Source organism: Cyrtonyx montezumae, unplaced genomic scaffold (genome assembly GCF_038088225.1).
Source record: "Cyrtonyx montezumae isolate F1298 unplaced genomic scaffold, pur_monq_1.0 scaffold_0, whole genome shotgun sequence".
Taxonomy (NCBI): Eukaryota; Metazoa; Chordata; class Aves; order Galliformes; family Odontophoridae; genus Cyrtonyx; species Cyrtonyx montezumae.
In genome coordinates, this window is record NW_027071824.1 from 35,602,849 (window position 1) to 35,618,902 (window position 16,054).

At 37.0% G+C, this 16,054-nt stretch overlaps 1 protein-coding gene across 8 annotated transcripts in view; it reads right to left on the reverse strand.

The window, feature by feature from the left end:
- IPCEF1 (interaction protein for cytohesin exchange factors 1) overlaps positions 1-16,054 on the reverse strand; it is a 64,345-nt gene that overhangs the window by 16,300 nt on the left and 31,991 nt on the right. For 7 of the 8 annotated variants that reach the window (XM_065732518.1, XM_065732501.1, XM_065732476.1 and 4 more), the window contains 5 exons: positions 14,330-14,403; positions 11,370-11,441; positions 8,384-8,445; positions 6,643-6,731; positions 1,362-1,719 (listed from right to left, as the gene is read on the reverse strand). In XM_065732518.1, the coding sequence (XP_065588590.1) occupies positions 1,362-1,719; positions 6,643-6,731; positions 8,384-8,445; positions 11,370-11,441; positions 14,330-14,403 (655 nt within the window). The remainder of the gene's footprint in view (positions 1-1,361; positions 1,720-6,642; positions 6,732-8,383; positions 8,446-11,369; positions 11,442-14,329; positions 14,404-16,054) is intronic. The other variant, XM_065732484.1, reaches the window with a different exon arrangement.

Genomic DNA, 16,054 nt, shown 5'->3' on the forward strand with positions numbered 1-16,054 from the left:
ACCTGTCACTCTTACAGTTATGACAAAAAAGCATTAGCCTGAGCATTGTTGCAGAAATGGTGACAGTATCAGAGTATCATATTCTGAGCAAAGCCTGAAGATTATACTAATATAAAGCAATCACTCAATGGGATCTGGAAACTGCTGTACTCTCTATGGCTTACAATCCAACAATGCACCTGAATGCAACTGATTATAGGCTCCCGTGTACACAAACAACCTGTGTGTCTCTCAGTCCATTCAAAGAATAATTTCCAATGGTCAGATTTAACCCTAGTAGTCAAATTACAGAACACTTGCTTATGTCTTTGTCACAATCTTTTAGGGACCATGCACAGCCTTTTTACTACTTGCAGTGCCATCAGGAAATCAGGTATTCAGATTCCAAAAGAACTCTTCTAAAACATTTACTTTCTTCAACAACATAGAAATAAGACACATGTTCACTCAGTTTTAATTCCTTCAACTCTTTACAAGGATTTTGAATCAGAGGCAGTGCCCAAGTGCATCATTCTTTCCTTATATGTTACCTCTCTAGGTAATGGACTGAGCATCTTCTCATTTCAGCATGTTGCATGCAAGAAACACCTTTTATACTTCAACATACAGCTTTGTTCAGAAGGCAAGACACAGTGCCTTGCTATGGCCATGTAAATAGTAACAACAGCCAAATTTTGGTACCTTACCACTTTTTTTGTTTTAATTTAACAATACATTTCAAAAGAAGATACCTATGCAGATACTCAAGTGCTTAAACAAAATCCAGTCCTTAAGGACTTTCTGATTCAGGATTGCACTTGTTACCTCTTCTTTACAAAGAAGTTTGATTAAGTGAATAATGCATATATAGTGGAAGTAAACACATCTGTTGACATTTTTAAAGGTAAGTTGACCTAACCCCATATCCACCAGTTCTTACATACATATATTTTGGTTAGAGTGTCAGTTTTGTGACACTGCATATATTGTGATTCTGCCTTTATGTCATGAAACTTTCTTAATGTTTGAATTCAACTCTAAATAAATGACAGCTACACTGAAATAAATGAAGATAGTAAAAACATAGATTAAGATTTTATACAGAGGCTATGATTTTAACCTATAGATAAAATTTGAGAAAAAACTCTAAATGTACTTAATTCAATAGTAAGTTCAACATTTAAGACTCAATAAACCATACATTTGTTGTTGTTGTTGTTGTTGTTGGGAGGCAGGGAGGGAGGGAAGGAGGAAAATAAAAAGCCACTTAAAAACTTTTCAACAGAAACACGAAGGAAGAGAGAGGAAAGAAAGCTAGTGAAAATCCCAAACTCCTACAGCGTATGGTTCCGCAGACAAAACCTCATCTCTCATTAGCTTACCTTTGGCTAGTGATTTCTGTCCTGCTGCATCTGGCACAATTAGGCAATGTGTATCCAGATCTAACAACGTGTTTTGGAGTCCACCACTGGGACAGATCTGGCTTTCTGCTGTTTCTTCACAGTCTACTTCTGGCTGCTCATCAGATTGAATCTGTACACAGAAAGTCAAAGGCTGATCACTCTCTTCCATGGCAGAGTTGTTAACAAGGTCAAGCAGGGACTCCCTCTCAGAATAAAACACTTTGGACGTCAAGGAAGATGATGATTCTTGGGAATTGAAAGTGTTTTCAGCAGAGGAGAGAGAACAAGATGCCTCGCTTGACAGAGTTGATGTCAAAGAAGATTTCTGTTGATCCTGCTTTCCAGAAACAAACAAACAAACAAACAAACAAACAAACAAACAAATAAATAAATAAATATTTCCAATTTATTATTTTTCCTAGGCTCTACACCTTATAATTTCAACTAAATTGACAACTAGCCAAAAACTAACATAATATGGTTGATTATCCATTCAAACAAGCCTGAGGCAAGGCAACCAATCTCTCACAACTTCAGAAACTAAGTCACAAGGAAATTAGAAATAAAATAAAATAAAAAACACTTTAGAAGGTCTAGAAGCAACAGAGTGAGAAAAAAACACCATGCTGAATGCATCTTTTCATGTCTCAGTCATTTTCACTCTTTTTTCCATGTACTTTGTTTCTCTAAACAAGAGTACAAAAGAAAAATCCAGAATTAGGCATTGAACCATCAAACATAAAGCTGTTTTGAAGTACTCAGTAATTCCATCAATGTCATAACCACAGAGGTGTGGTTTTAACATAAGGAGTGTTAGAACAGCACTGAAATGATCTCAGCCACCAAAGCCATTTCAATCAGGTCATTCTAGGCAGCTGTGGAGCAGAGGGCACAAAAAGTAGAATGGTACAACATTTGTCCTGCTCATTCATCTGTCAAGATTCATATTTGAGCAAATGAATCTGAAAAGAGATCAAAATTTCACTAGAGATGCATTAAAATTAAGCACATCTTAGAGTTCTCCATGTTGTACTCATCACCCCACCTCACAGTTAATGCAGGCCTAGGGACAGCTAGCTGTCACCAGCAGGATCGAGGCAGTAAATGAGTGAGGGTATGATATATGTATGATTCTACATAAGGAAAATTTAGACAAGAAAAAAACTTTTGAGAAGCATATTGTTTCCCAAACAAGCAAATATATCTTTGCTTACAAAGCTTACAAGCTAACATCTCTACCTACAGTAGCCATTTGCATTGGTTGAGTTGTACTATTACCTGATCATGAAAATCAACAAAAACGAGTGCTACTCCACTTTCTAGCCACTAAAAATCACTAGAATATAAGCCAAGATAGTCAAATTCACAGTAACACACAGGCAAGCACATAAATATATGCACAAATTAACTGGAAGATGGCCGATTAACAAATAAAACAATTGAAGGCATAAGAAGATAAAGATTCAGATTGCAACCCTTAGCAGAAACCACGAGGAGAAACAATACAAAAGACCAACATCTTCTACCTGCTGCTTTAGAAATTTACTCAGATCAACCACTACTAGAAGGATTCAGAATCAGAAAACCTAATGGACTGCAGTTCTGGCAGTTTTATATTCTCAATTCATATGCAGAACAAATCTCTGTAGGTATTAAAATAGATGATAACTAAAGTGGAAGTACTGATAATTAACAAAATCATGTTGCTAGGGAAACCCAAACAAGCTGCAAACACAATTAAGAAATTAACCTGGAATATCTATCAATTATCCACTGGTAAATCAGAAATAAGATGTATGCATATAAAACAAACCAAAAGTGACTTTATTTTGTATTATGCTATATATGCTTCTGCAATTCAGTGTTGCTGTAATGTATATTACTTCCTTACTACATTAAGAAATGCAAGATCATTTCCCTGTGTTTCTAATCTAGAAGTCTCATGTAGGTGTTAATCACTTAATATGAGGTGACTGTGGTTCACCATTTCTCTTTCTTCATTTCTCTAAATTTTCAGTTACTCTTCCAGATTGATCTTATTTACATCCCTATTACAATAAGGGCATCACTGTGTTCTAGTTGCATGTTTGATTTTAAAAAGGAAATCTTCATGTACTCACCCTGAAGCAGTGGGCAAGAAGGCGTTTTCTTGAACTACATTTATGAGTAACAAAAATGCCCTTGTGAGCAAAGGTGACCTGTTCATCTGTCCAAGAGTTCATATTGAATAGACAAATTGTTGAAGTGTTTGTACAGTCAAATAGAAGAACCAAAAATTAAAAGCCCTTGTTCATATGGTGTTGATAGTCTATTTTCAGTTATTTAAAGTCTTAAGAGGAAGATGTTAGATCTCATCTCTTTTTTTTTTTTTAATGGCATCCTTGCATGAAAAAGAAAGTGATGCTAAAATGAAAACTGCCTCAATGAATGGAATTTCTTGTATCTTTTGTATAATTTTGTTCCCATTTTCATTTTTTGTTAAATAAAAAAACAGTGAAAGAATAAAGCAGACTGCCACAATGTATTTCTCTTTTTCAACAATCATGCATATGTTTTTTTCCTCATATGATGAATGTTTACCTAAGTGACAGAGTGGTTCCTTTGGAAGTTTTGTAATCATACATATTATAATAAATCTCTACATTGGAACACTTTCAAAAGCAGATGCCTGAGCTGGCAGATCATAAGGATTCCACTGCAGATCAGTGTGTCTCTAGGCATTTATCTAGAGAAAAATTATCATCGTGAAACACCTCAATTGATACTTCGGAATTGCTGCAACCTATTGTCTCAGTATAGCTACTGATTTTGAGCCATTCACATGCAGAGAAATGAACACAGATGATCAGTTAAGCTTTTGTCCTACAGATGTTAAAATTATTTGTTCTTCCTTTGCTTTCATAAAACTTGAAAGCTCATAGTCACTTTTGCTTTTAAAGTTTCAAAACACTTTTTATCAGCAGAGAACTGAACAGCAGCTCAAGTTTCTTTCAGGAAGTACATCCAACTGTTTGCTGCTCTAAAGCCTAACGGAATCTGCACCTGTGTGGCTGTTCCAGACTAAGTTTCCAATCTTGACTTGATCTCAAGAATGTTAGAGATGTTTCTACTTAAAACATCATAGATTAGGTTTTCCCAAATGTCCATAGCTCCTTATTTTTATTTTGCAAAATATCTTTGGCATATGGAAGGCAAAATTACAAATTAAAAAAATAAATAAAAATTTCCAGTCAAGAACCTGCAGTATTTATGATGCTAGTCTGAGCTTCCAGTGTAGGAGATGTATCTTTGCCAGTAGGAAACTGAAAAGATCCAAGCTGAGCTTCCAAATAAGCTGTACCTTCAAAGAGTGGAGCAGACCAGTGGCAGCTGGAGATCTTTCCAGTTTCCATTCCTTGGGGTGAAAATTTGACTGATTTACTGAGGAGTTACCAACATTCACCCATAGGGGTGAGGAGAAAGGAAATCAGCTGCTAGACATAGAGACTGGAGGGAAGATGACCTTCAATAGAAAGGGCTGAGAAAAAAGGACCCCTCAAGCACCTGCACTGTTGCCTGCCTCCCATGTGTCCCATGCTAAAACACTGAGGGCAGCTCTCAAGAGCAACATACAGGAGGAAGACAACCAGAGATCACCTCTGCAGCAATACACTGACAAGCAGCAGGAAGCCAGAAAAACAGCAAACTGAGAAATAGCATCTGCTTGAAACTCATCATCTGGGAAAATGCCTGTGTCTACTCTGAGGTGAGCAGATGGGAAAGACATCTACTGTCTCCTGAAGTCGAGCCATTGAGGTATAAATTTCAAGATGCTTCATAATCGGCCTTCAGCCCAGAATAACTCTTGGAGATATATTGTCAAGTTTCCTATATTCTCCAATATTTATAGCCACTCAGCCACGTTTAACCTTCAGTTAATACAGGCAATAAAGAATCCTGTTATGTAGAGCATCCTCTGAGTGCCAGGTGGACTGTTTTACAGTGATTCATGCTGCTCAACAGTTTAAGGAGAGGAAGTAAAGACTGACTTATCTGACAGAAACAGACAGGGCAAATAGATGACGATATGACATAGACTCCAATCTTTATGTAAGATTGCCAGACAGGCAGATCTGTGCATTCGTTATTGGCTGTGCTCATGCAAGCTTCTCCAGCTCATCTACATTTTTCATATATGTTTTTTCATATGTTTTTTTGCTTTCTTCACTGCCTGCATGACCACCTAAACCACTGGATGTCATTTTAAGGTATCACCAGTGGAAGAACCTCTACTACACCAATAAAGTAGTTGCTGCACTTTTTCTTCATCCATGAGATGCATTAAGATCATTCGGTAACAAGTATATTACTGAATATGAACATACCTAGATTTAACCCTCAGCCAGTAGAGGAAAATCCTCAACACAGGATTCCTCATTTTAGCTGTAATAGCATCCCAAACTGAATTACTCATGTCCCAATATACAATTAGGTAAACCTTGTACCTTGCAGCTCATATGAGTGGAGATGAGATCATAGTGAAGAGCACCAATAGTAAAACAAGACTAATAGAGCAATAAGAGGCTAATAAATAGGAGAGGCACTTGATTACACACACATGTGTTCATACTGCTTATTTTAATTTATGAAAAGAAGCTAGGCAGTAGGGAATATTCTGGACATGCTCCACAACAAGGTAGAAGGACAGCATAGAGTTTGGGAGTATAATTACTTTCTTATTTCTAACCTCTTTTTCAGAGGTATAAAGGAAAGGAACTGACATCGTCCATGTTAGAAGATACTTCTCGTCACTTCTCTTCTTTGCCACAAAAGCATTTTCAAATTCAGCTGTCTAAAGAGCTCACTCAAATAAATAAACAAAAATCTGTTGTATCATGCCACCAGCATCGCGAAACAAAAGAAGACTTCTGATGAAACTAAAAAATATAAATCCTATGGAGACTAGGCTACAACAGCATGTTAAAAACTTAATAAAGACATAGCTTATGTATGAAGCAGAGTAACACCTTCCATTCTCAAACAAAAAAAAATATGCCTTCCTCTGAAGGAGCCAGTGTAAGGCTCTCAGCAGTGTGGGCTACAATACTTGTGAGAACCATCACAAGCCAGAGGAGAGGGGAAACAGTGCATCAATATCTCATAGCCATACAGAGAGAAAGTCTCCAGCCTCTGGTATAGGTTACCAGCCAGTAGCTCACCACGTGGAGAATGATTTGTTCCAACTGCAGAGCAAGTAAGACCTAATTACAGTAACACTTACCAGCTGAGGAGGTGGTGGCTGGGCCATGTATGGGGGAGGTGGTGTGTCTGTTATTTCTGGGTCATCATGTTCACTTTCACTATAGCATTCTGAGGTAGACATGGAAAATGAGCAAAAACAAAGTGTTAAACCAAAACTCATTTATTCCTCACAGTGCTGTGCTCACCAAAGTTCTCCAAGTAGAACGTTACAGACTACAAGGTGCTACTGTCTCCTATGCTGAAAATTAGCCCACTTTTGATAATCCTCTGCTGCTTCATAGCAATATTTTTTTCTTTTTTATTATTTCAAAACTTGCTATAGCTGAAAACATTAGATGTCACTGCTCTAGATAGCTTTACTACTAAGTGGTGGCTCTTTTTTCATCACTTCGCAGCCTTAAAATGAAATGCTACACCATCTGTGACAGAACTTGGGGAGACCTGTTGCATGTAGCAGATGCTGCCTCTTAATCTCTGTAACCAGGAAATTCTTCTGAAGCTGGCAACAGGCATTGGAGTTTTGGCTACAATTCTGGAAAAAAAATAGATTGTTCACATGATGCTTTGGAAATCATGAGGTGCCCCCAGGAGACTTTTGTCACCACATCTTGGCATGCCATGTGGCACAGAGTTACAGTTGCACAGCTAACAATAAAAGTAGACACAGTACTGTCAGAGACCTGGAATCTCCTGAGAGCTGGCAGAGAGGCAGACATACTATTTAATTACATGTATAGCAGAGGGAGGTATTTTCCAACACTTTTCAGCTGCTTTTAACAGTGGATCCCATGAAGTGCTAATCACTAATAAAACAAGACTCACACAATAATGAGAGGCAACAAGTTGCTGCGTTCTATTCCCAGGACCTGGTTGTAACCACTGGAAAAGATCACTTCTCTCTGTGAAATCTTCCAGCACGCATCAACCATTCAGACTGTATTATTATCCAATCGTAAGTCATTATTATGTCTTCCAATTAAATTAATGTTGACACGCATGTAATTTTAGGGTTATAATAACCATTGTGTCAGGAGGAAAAAGAAGTTGCAAGAGAGAAAAATTGCATACACTGGAGAAAAGTTTCTAAGTTATTAAAAAATGAAACTCTCAGTACTGTTTGGAGAACCATAGGATTTTTAAGAGCATGGCTGTAGTTTTGTTTACTGAAAATATGTGCTGGCACATCTTAGCATCAAGGACTGAGAATGGCTACAGTACAGCCCATATCAAATTCTAACACTCTATGAATGATGTGTTCTTGAGTAACTCCTGGTAACAGCTGTTTCTGATACACTAAAGAGCATCCCAAAAAGTTATGATGTGTGACACAGAGGGGATAATCAGGTTGCTGGGAGCAGAAAAGTGGCTGTGTGTAACAGCACTGCCTCTGCAAGGGCACATCCACACAAGTACGTCAGTGGTTTTCTGAAACCCCACACATGACAGATTCTGGAAGATCTGTGATAAAACATCTGTGTCATATTTTACTTTTATTAAATTATTTCTTTTGCTCTCTTATTTTGCATCAGGTTTTATAACTCTCAGTTCAGTCAATACAACTCAAAAGATCAGCAGGCCTCTTTCAGCAACACTGTATCTCACCGGTGTTTCTACGGCTCCTCTGTGCTGTGTCAGTGTGGTGTTGCTGGGCTCTGTAGCCAAATGGACTCAAGGTGACAATTTGAAAGAAAAGATCTGACAAAGATTCAGCTCATCAAAAACTGTGAAAGACATTATCTGGTTAGACATAAGAACAATACCTTCTTCACTCTTCCCATTGGGTGCCTGAGGATCTACAGCCATTCCCAGCTTGCTTAGCCACCTGTGTTTGAAGCAGGGAGGATATATTATTAGCAATATGTACAAGCTGTTTTGAGTATTTCTCTCCCTTAAACATATATATTCATTAACCCAAGGTCTGAATGCTAGAGTTTCTTTCTATATCTCAGAATATGTTCTAGGAAAACACCTAACATTCCCATTCCTTTTAACAACTGTGTAGTGTTAAGTTGCCAATAGAAGGAGAAATGTACTGAGCATCTCACAGGGTCACCTTGTAATACATACTAGACAACCAATAGCTTTGTTTTTCTATGTATGGATTTCTGAACTAGTGTTAATTGTATACTACAGCAAGCTGTGTAGTCTTGTTTTACAGCCCTAGTGTTTTCTCAGGATAAACCTGATAAGCAGGACTAGTTGCCTGGGACATTTTTTTTCCTTCTGATCTTGAGAAAAAAAGCCCCACTGATGACCAAAGAGTTGCATTTCTGGAAGTGAAAGGAAAACTATTGGTGCTATAACATAATATCAGCAACTTACTTATCTTTCATCCAAGGTGATGCAAAAGGCAAATGAGCCATAGAAGATGATGTCAGCTGCTCTTGGCAATACCTTTTGTGCACTGTGTTTGCTTTTAAGTCATTTGGAACTATCCAGGTTTTAAGAAACTAATAACTGAAAAAGCCTTTCAAGTTAAAACTCAAGGCCTAAATAGGGGACGTAAGAAGGGCAGGAATTAAAATGCATAACTTGGAGAAAATATGGTGTTGGATCTTTATTATACTGAAGTATTGGAATATTGAAAAATTTTCTGGTTAAAACAATGGCAATATAACTGGATTTTTAGACTGACACAGGCACAATAGAGCTGCACAAAAATTTCAGAAGAAGACGTGCAATTTCTGTAAAAGTGGACTAATTTCTTTCTTCTAACAGAAAGCTTTAACAGAATGTTGTTGTTGTTACTGTTTTTTAATCTAAACAGAAGAAAAATGGTGCTAATACAAGATTTCAATTAAAGCAAGGTAAGTCAGACCACTGGTAATTGTGTGCATTTAGCCAGGTGAGTGCATAGAGTTAACAGCACAAATTTGCTTTTCATATTTTCATTACTATGAGAAACAAATCCTGAATTAATGAAGTGATTAAATTAGTAAACTCACTGTATTTTAATAGATATATATGCATGGAGAGTTACAAAAGGTCATGATCTACCAAGTTTTTAAGTACACAAGTAACTTAACACACAAGAGTGCCCCAGCATCTTCAGTGAAGCCACTCACATACATATGTATGTATGGGACTGGAGCCAGGAGAACAGATGTCTCTTAGTTTGTTTTGACATATGCGTGAGTATGCATGTACTTTATGTATTAAATCCATGTATTTTATACTCTGCCAAGGAAAACACCATCAGTTACAACAGTGAGGAATTAGGAGTATTATAGTATAGTACAAGCTGCTCCAGTGCTAGGCTACTTAGCTTTCTGCTAATAAGAAATTTACTCTGGAAGCAGAGTTTGAAGAAAATCATTCTGGGGCATAAGAGAGGAGACACCTGTGTAGATATCAATCACTCACTTACACAAGACTAAACATTTCCAAAATGTCATTAAGACACCAACAGTTTCCAGCTGGCCTCCAAGCTAGCTGTTAACTCACGTGTCCTCCATTAGCTCTATTTTTTTTTTTTTCTTTCTCTCTACATCCTTCCTTCTCTCTCAGTCAGTCAGTCAGTTTCTCTACAGAAGTATTTCTGGCCAACAGCCCTTCATTTTCAGTCTTCCTCAGCCCATGTTCCCCTCATTGTGTTAAGGAACTCTGGTAGGAAATGCAGCCATAAATAGATGGTCATCTCCCCAACAGCATGCTCTGGGCTTCTCCAAATTGCGAAGGGCAATATGTTCCTACATCTGTATTTACATGTATGTATCTATACAGTACCAATTTATTAACAGATATGTATGTATCCTACTGTAGTACAGTAGATACTTTTCTGTCTCTGTAATTATTTCAGAAGGTCTCACGCATTCTCTCAATATCTCTCCTTTCTGTTGTGCTGAAGGTCTGAGGACTCCAGGATGAAGTCGACTCTTTATGAAGAATCTCACAAAGGTCACCAGTACAGTCATGATTAAAATCTGAACCTATCTATCATAAGAGCTCTATTCCTATTTGAGCTATACTGATTCATATGGTTTCTTGCCATTTAATGAAATACCATTGTGAACAGACTATATTCTGAGGTAACAAATACAAGGAAGATATGAGATGTATAAAACTGGACTGATTGCAAGTAATATGTACTTCTGACAGCTCAATAGTTCCTAAAATGGCAGTAAAAACCACCCATTTTTATTGTTCTCATTAAAACAAAAACAAAACTAACAAACAAACAAACAAAAACCCTGCATGAATGAATTGTTTTTCCTACAGGCATTTGTAGAAAGAAAATGTCTAATGTGCAATAAAGATTGCTTAACTGCAACATAGTTTGGCGTTGAAGCAAAAGTTTAATTAAAACAAAAAAAAGCAGCTCTTTATATCCCTTTAACTCTCCTTGTTAACTGATATGCTATTCTGAAAGAAAACTGTACTATGTTCAAGCACTATATCATTTCTGGAACAAAGCTGCATGAAACTTTTCTTCTTTTTCCTCACATCTCCCTAGGTGATGAACTTGCTAGAAAACTTTTGCACCTCTTTACTGGGAAAGAATTCCTTCAAATATTTCCAGTCTGGTAGCAAAATTACACTAATAATGAGATTCTGATTTAAACTCTATTAGTGAACAAATAGTAGTATTTTCCTTCTATTTAGTGATGTAAACTAAACTAAAAAAAAAAAGTCTTAGTCATAACTTGGAGAACTTCATCAACAACTGCTTAACAGTGAAAGAATCAGCTCTCAAAGTGTTTTCAGATGTGAGACAGAATGAAACAGGGCCAGTCACTCTCTACTCACGTGTTCATTTCCAGAACATTTTCTGCCGCAAAATAAAATGTCTTGATCTGTGGGTGGCTGATCTTAATAGCACTTGAAGAAAAAAAAAATGAAAGAGAGATGAAGAGAACTAGTTTACATTTAAAAAAAAATAGCTGAATGATTTTAAATATTTAAAATATTTATTCATTCCACTATACTAATCTAGATCAGCTTATCCATCCATACAGTTATTTCAAGATTATTTTTAGCTCATTTCCTAGGCCACATAGTATTCAGTATAAAATGCATGAATACAAAATGAAGGAATAAGGAATAAAGCAAAGGCTTTCATTATGTCACTCCATATGTCTGTTGTGTGCCCATAACTTGAATATTTATATTCCAACTTAAAAATAAATTAAACTTAGGAAAGGTTCAGGAAAAGCACCAGAGATGACTCAAGATAGAGCATATATTCTGTGCATCACTAAGCAGTCTAAGAACGCACAGCTGTATGGGAACTGCTGAATCATGGCCTGAACCACTGATTGGCCACCTGAGGTGAGTACTGAGTCAGCCATGGGGGCACAGGTGAAGGTGATATACCTGTGTGAGTGGAAGGGGTGGAGCCTGGCTCCACCTCTCCCAAACCCCATTTAAGGGCTGACCACCACCAGATCCCTCCCACATGGAGTCCCCTGTGAGCCTTGTTATCATAAAGGTGAGCCATCTTCTCTTTTGTATTATCTGTATACTGTTTATATAGAACTACTTAAAATATACCACCTTCTATACTATCTCCTTGTGGAGTACCATCATTGGGAGTTATTTACCTTACAACAGCATATAGAACTACTGGTAAAAATAAGGTAGGTATGATACAGTAACATCACTCATAGCATGCAGCAGGTAAATAGGGACTGAAACTTTGCTGCCTTTTCCATTACAAGTTTTAAGAGTCACCAAAGAGGCAATTAGGTGGCTGATTTGAAAAAATCAAATGGAGATAGTGACTTTACATGCCTGTAGATCCTTGTCCCATGAATACGGTTAAATCAGCCTGAATGAATTCAAACTGTTGGAAATTACAGAAGGTTAATAAATACACTGACCTACTTCTGACTCAGGAAGCTTCCAATTGGTTCATTGTTTGGAGTATGGAGGAGCATTTTAAGAAAATAGCACTGTATGTTTTCTCTTCCCCTTTAATCTTTGCTAGGCACCTGCTTCGTGCCAATTCAGAAGGCAAGATACCAGGTTGGACTGCTTTGATCTGATCCAGTGTGCTCATTCTTAACGCTGTCTTGAGAGGGAAGCACCAACTCAGAAAAAAACATTTTTACCTTAAATACTGACATATATATACGTCTTATATATTGTTCCAACATACTAACAAGTGTTTTGAAGCTGACTCCTCCAAGAAAAGGAGAAAGAAAAAAGGAAATTTACTTCTGATTTCAACTGCTTTGTAGTTTACCAGCTACTGAACATACTTGGAAGAGCACAACGACAGTCATAACAGACATGCTAAAGGAAATGAAATGAATACATAAATTTAAAAAGCGGGACTGATTTCCTTTAGGAATCAAAAGTCCTATATCCCAGAAACCCACTCTTCGTTCCCTGTATTTTTTTTTGCCACAACTCAAGCTTCTACTAAAGTGCAAGAGTAACTTTCCTGAATGAAAGACAAGATCCACAGAGATATGCCTCAAGCCACTGAAACTTAGTATAACCAATTATTTATTGCAGTACACAGAATTAGTGATCTCTGACTCCCTATTATGTGCACCTTAAAAAAAAATTAAAAAACCCTAACAACAAAAAATCATGAACAGTTGTAACAGAGGATGATGGAAGATGGTGGAAAACAGGCTAGCCATCTGAAACATTCTAGCAATGTAGAATGAAAGAGGTCTTTAGCTTTTTTTATTTTCACTGACACATTTCCAGTGGGGGGGCAAGATCTGTTGTGACTATAGATATTGTGACCCTTAAGACAACACTGCTTTTGAATTACATGTCCCATGCTCATTTGGATGACCCATTTGTCTCAGCATTGCACCATGCTTTAGTTCAATCAGCTCTGAGACTGTATAGCTTTCTTCTTACGTTCCTTGTGACATAACACTACCTTGTGGAAGTACACACTATTTGTCAGGGTCCCACCTGACCAAGCAGCCCAGATCAGTCCTCACAGTCCTCTCCTAACTTACTCCATACACAGAAAGTGATAAACATATCTTCATCTCAGTCACAGAGAGCCAACAGATACACAAGTGAGGGAAAACATTTTCTCCTGGTCCTGTGTTTTATGATTCAACCATCTTCTGTCTGACAAAACAAAATGGTGCTCCTAGTATTCAAAATCGTTTACTCATTTCCCTGAGGGACTCGTTTCAACTCAGGAACACATACAGCTCAGCACAGCATGTGACCAGAACAAAAAAGGCTTTGGACAGCAGCAACACCCCTCCCAACTCTTCAAGTGTACTCAGAAGCAGCTGGAAGTCAATGCTGCACGTGGAGTTTGAAGGGAATACTTTTAGTTATGCTCACTGCTAAACGAAGTTTTCATTCCCTGCACAGAGACTTTAAGTACAGCCCAAAGCTTCACCATAGCAGTCCAACAAATAGTCTCCACTGAAATGTAAGCATCATTACTTGAATCACTGTTGAACTCCCCACTGAAGAGAAGGCATCTAACATAGTCATTTATTCATGAGCAGTGAACAAAGAAGAAAACAAAAATAATAGTAGTAATAAATTGGCATATGATTTTACTTTTTAATAGCAGTTTTAATAGAACACATCTGCCAGAGAATTTTCAAAAATGTATTTGTTACATGTGGGGTTTTTTTCAGCAACACACTCAGCATCTCATTATTTATACAACACAGAAGAGCTCCCCACAGCTTCACTGTCAGGCACTACTGAAATTCCGTACTTTGCATCAGCATTAAAAATCATGCAAAACCAGAGCTAAAAGATAAACTTACTGCTTTTTTTTGCACTCCGTTGCTCTGTCCACACTGAAGTCTGGAAGTCTGATAAATCCTTCTGCTTTTTCAGCCTGCAGTAAATAAATAAATAAAGTCAGATCAACCAATTGGTAAACTACCAGACTCCAGTGCTTAATGTTATTTAACATAAAAGTGCCTGTTTTTAACAGGTTTTTTTATCCTATAAAAATACATTCTCATCACCATGGGGATACATTAACACTCAACAATCAGCTGATATTTGGGGAACTTTTCCTATACCAGATACTCTTCATGCAAGTCTAAGTACTAGAAAGCCACTGCTCCCATCTGTGTAAGAATGTGAGAATAGGGTTTGTTGTATACCTCCAAATATCAAATAATCTGAAGAAGGATAAATCTTCAGTTCATATAATAATCCTGAGGTACATCAGCCCATGTCCTGACCACAGAGTATTTTTTGCTTGTTTGTTAATCTAGAATGCTCTTACCTAAGATGCACAATTAAGTTGTAAGTCAAGTGTGGAGTCTGAAATGGTGAAGGGCAAAATCTAGGTTTTGATCAAATCAGGAATAAAAGTAACAGTTAGAGAAAACCTACTACATTTCAGCGATTCATAATCACAAGATACTGTTCAACAGAGACCAGCCAAGCACTGTGAACGTATGGAAAGTACTAACATCTCTGGTCCCTTTCAGCTGGACTCTGTTAGAGCAGCCTCAGCAATTCTGAAGTTATTTGTAGGCCTCTAATCACTTTTCTTGCTGTCTACAGCAGAAACATTCTCTTTTACTACATCTACATTCACCTAATCAGTCACAAGAGACAAGGACTGCTCCTAAGAGGTGCAATAATGTAGACAAAATTCTGTAGCATATAATGACATTTAAAAAAAAATACTTTCAAAATACAGACAACATTAACTCCTAAATAAATTCTTTACTGCTCCCAGCCTTCATCCCTGGCCACATTATAATTCTGAAAATATACACTGAATTAACGGAGGTAAAATATACACAACAACTACAAAGACAGAGGATAAATGGAGATGACTGACAGCACCTGAAGTTACATTATGCATGAATATGAAAAGACTATAAAAAGATATTCATCAAGTCTTAGATTTTTAACTCCTGAAAGGGAAAATCTCTGAAAAGTTAAATATGGATACAGAATGGGTGTTTCATTGAGTTGCTTCCAAGTACTTCTGTATATCTGTTCTTTTCCACAAGATAAATCACAATATAACAATCATTCATCCAGTTTACATACATTAAATATTCATATCAGAGATTTATATGTTACATCTTCACCGCTAAAAAGTTTAGCTTGCACCAGGAACACAAAAGCAGTGGAAGGTGGGTTTTTTTGTTTGTTTTGTTTGTTTGTTTTTTGGTAGGTTTTTTTTTATATTTTCTTTCAGTACAGAGAAAAGAAAAACATTAATCTGCAAATGAGCAGAAAAAGAAATTTGATGTGGCTTCATTTGTACATAAAAGTGCCTGTATTTTATTGTGGCTCTTTAACTTTTTACTTTTGTACTTGTCAGATTTGTTTAGTGCCTGTCTTATGGAGCTTTAATTTCCATTCCACAGGCTGGAATTTAGTGAGGCTAACCTCATGGAGATAAAATAATAATTGACTAAGCAAAAAAAGTTAAATTTTTTGTTTGTTTACTTTAAACATTTGTCTTTCAATCAATTATACCTTTAGCTATTATTTCCACCCCACATCCATAGTAC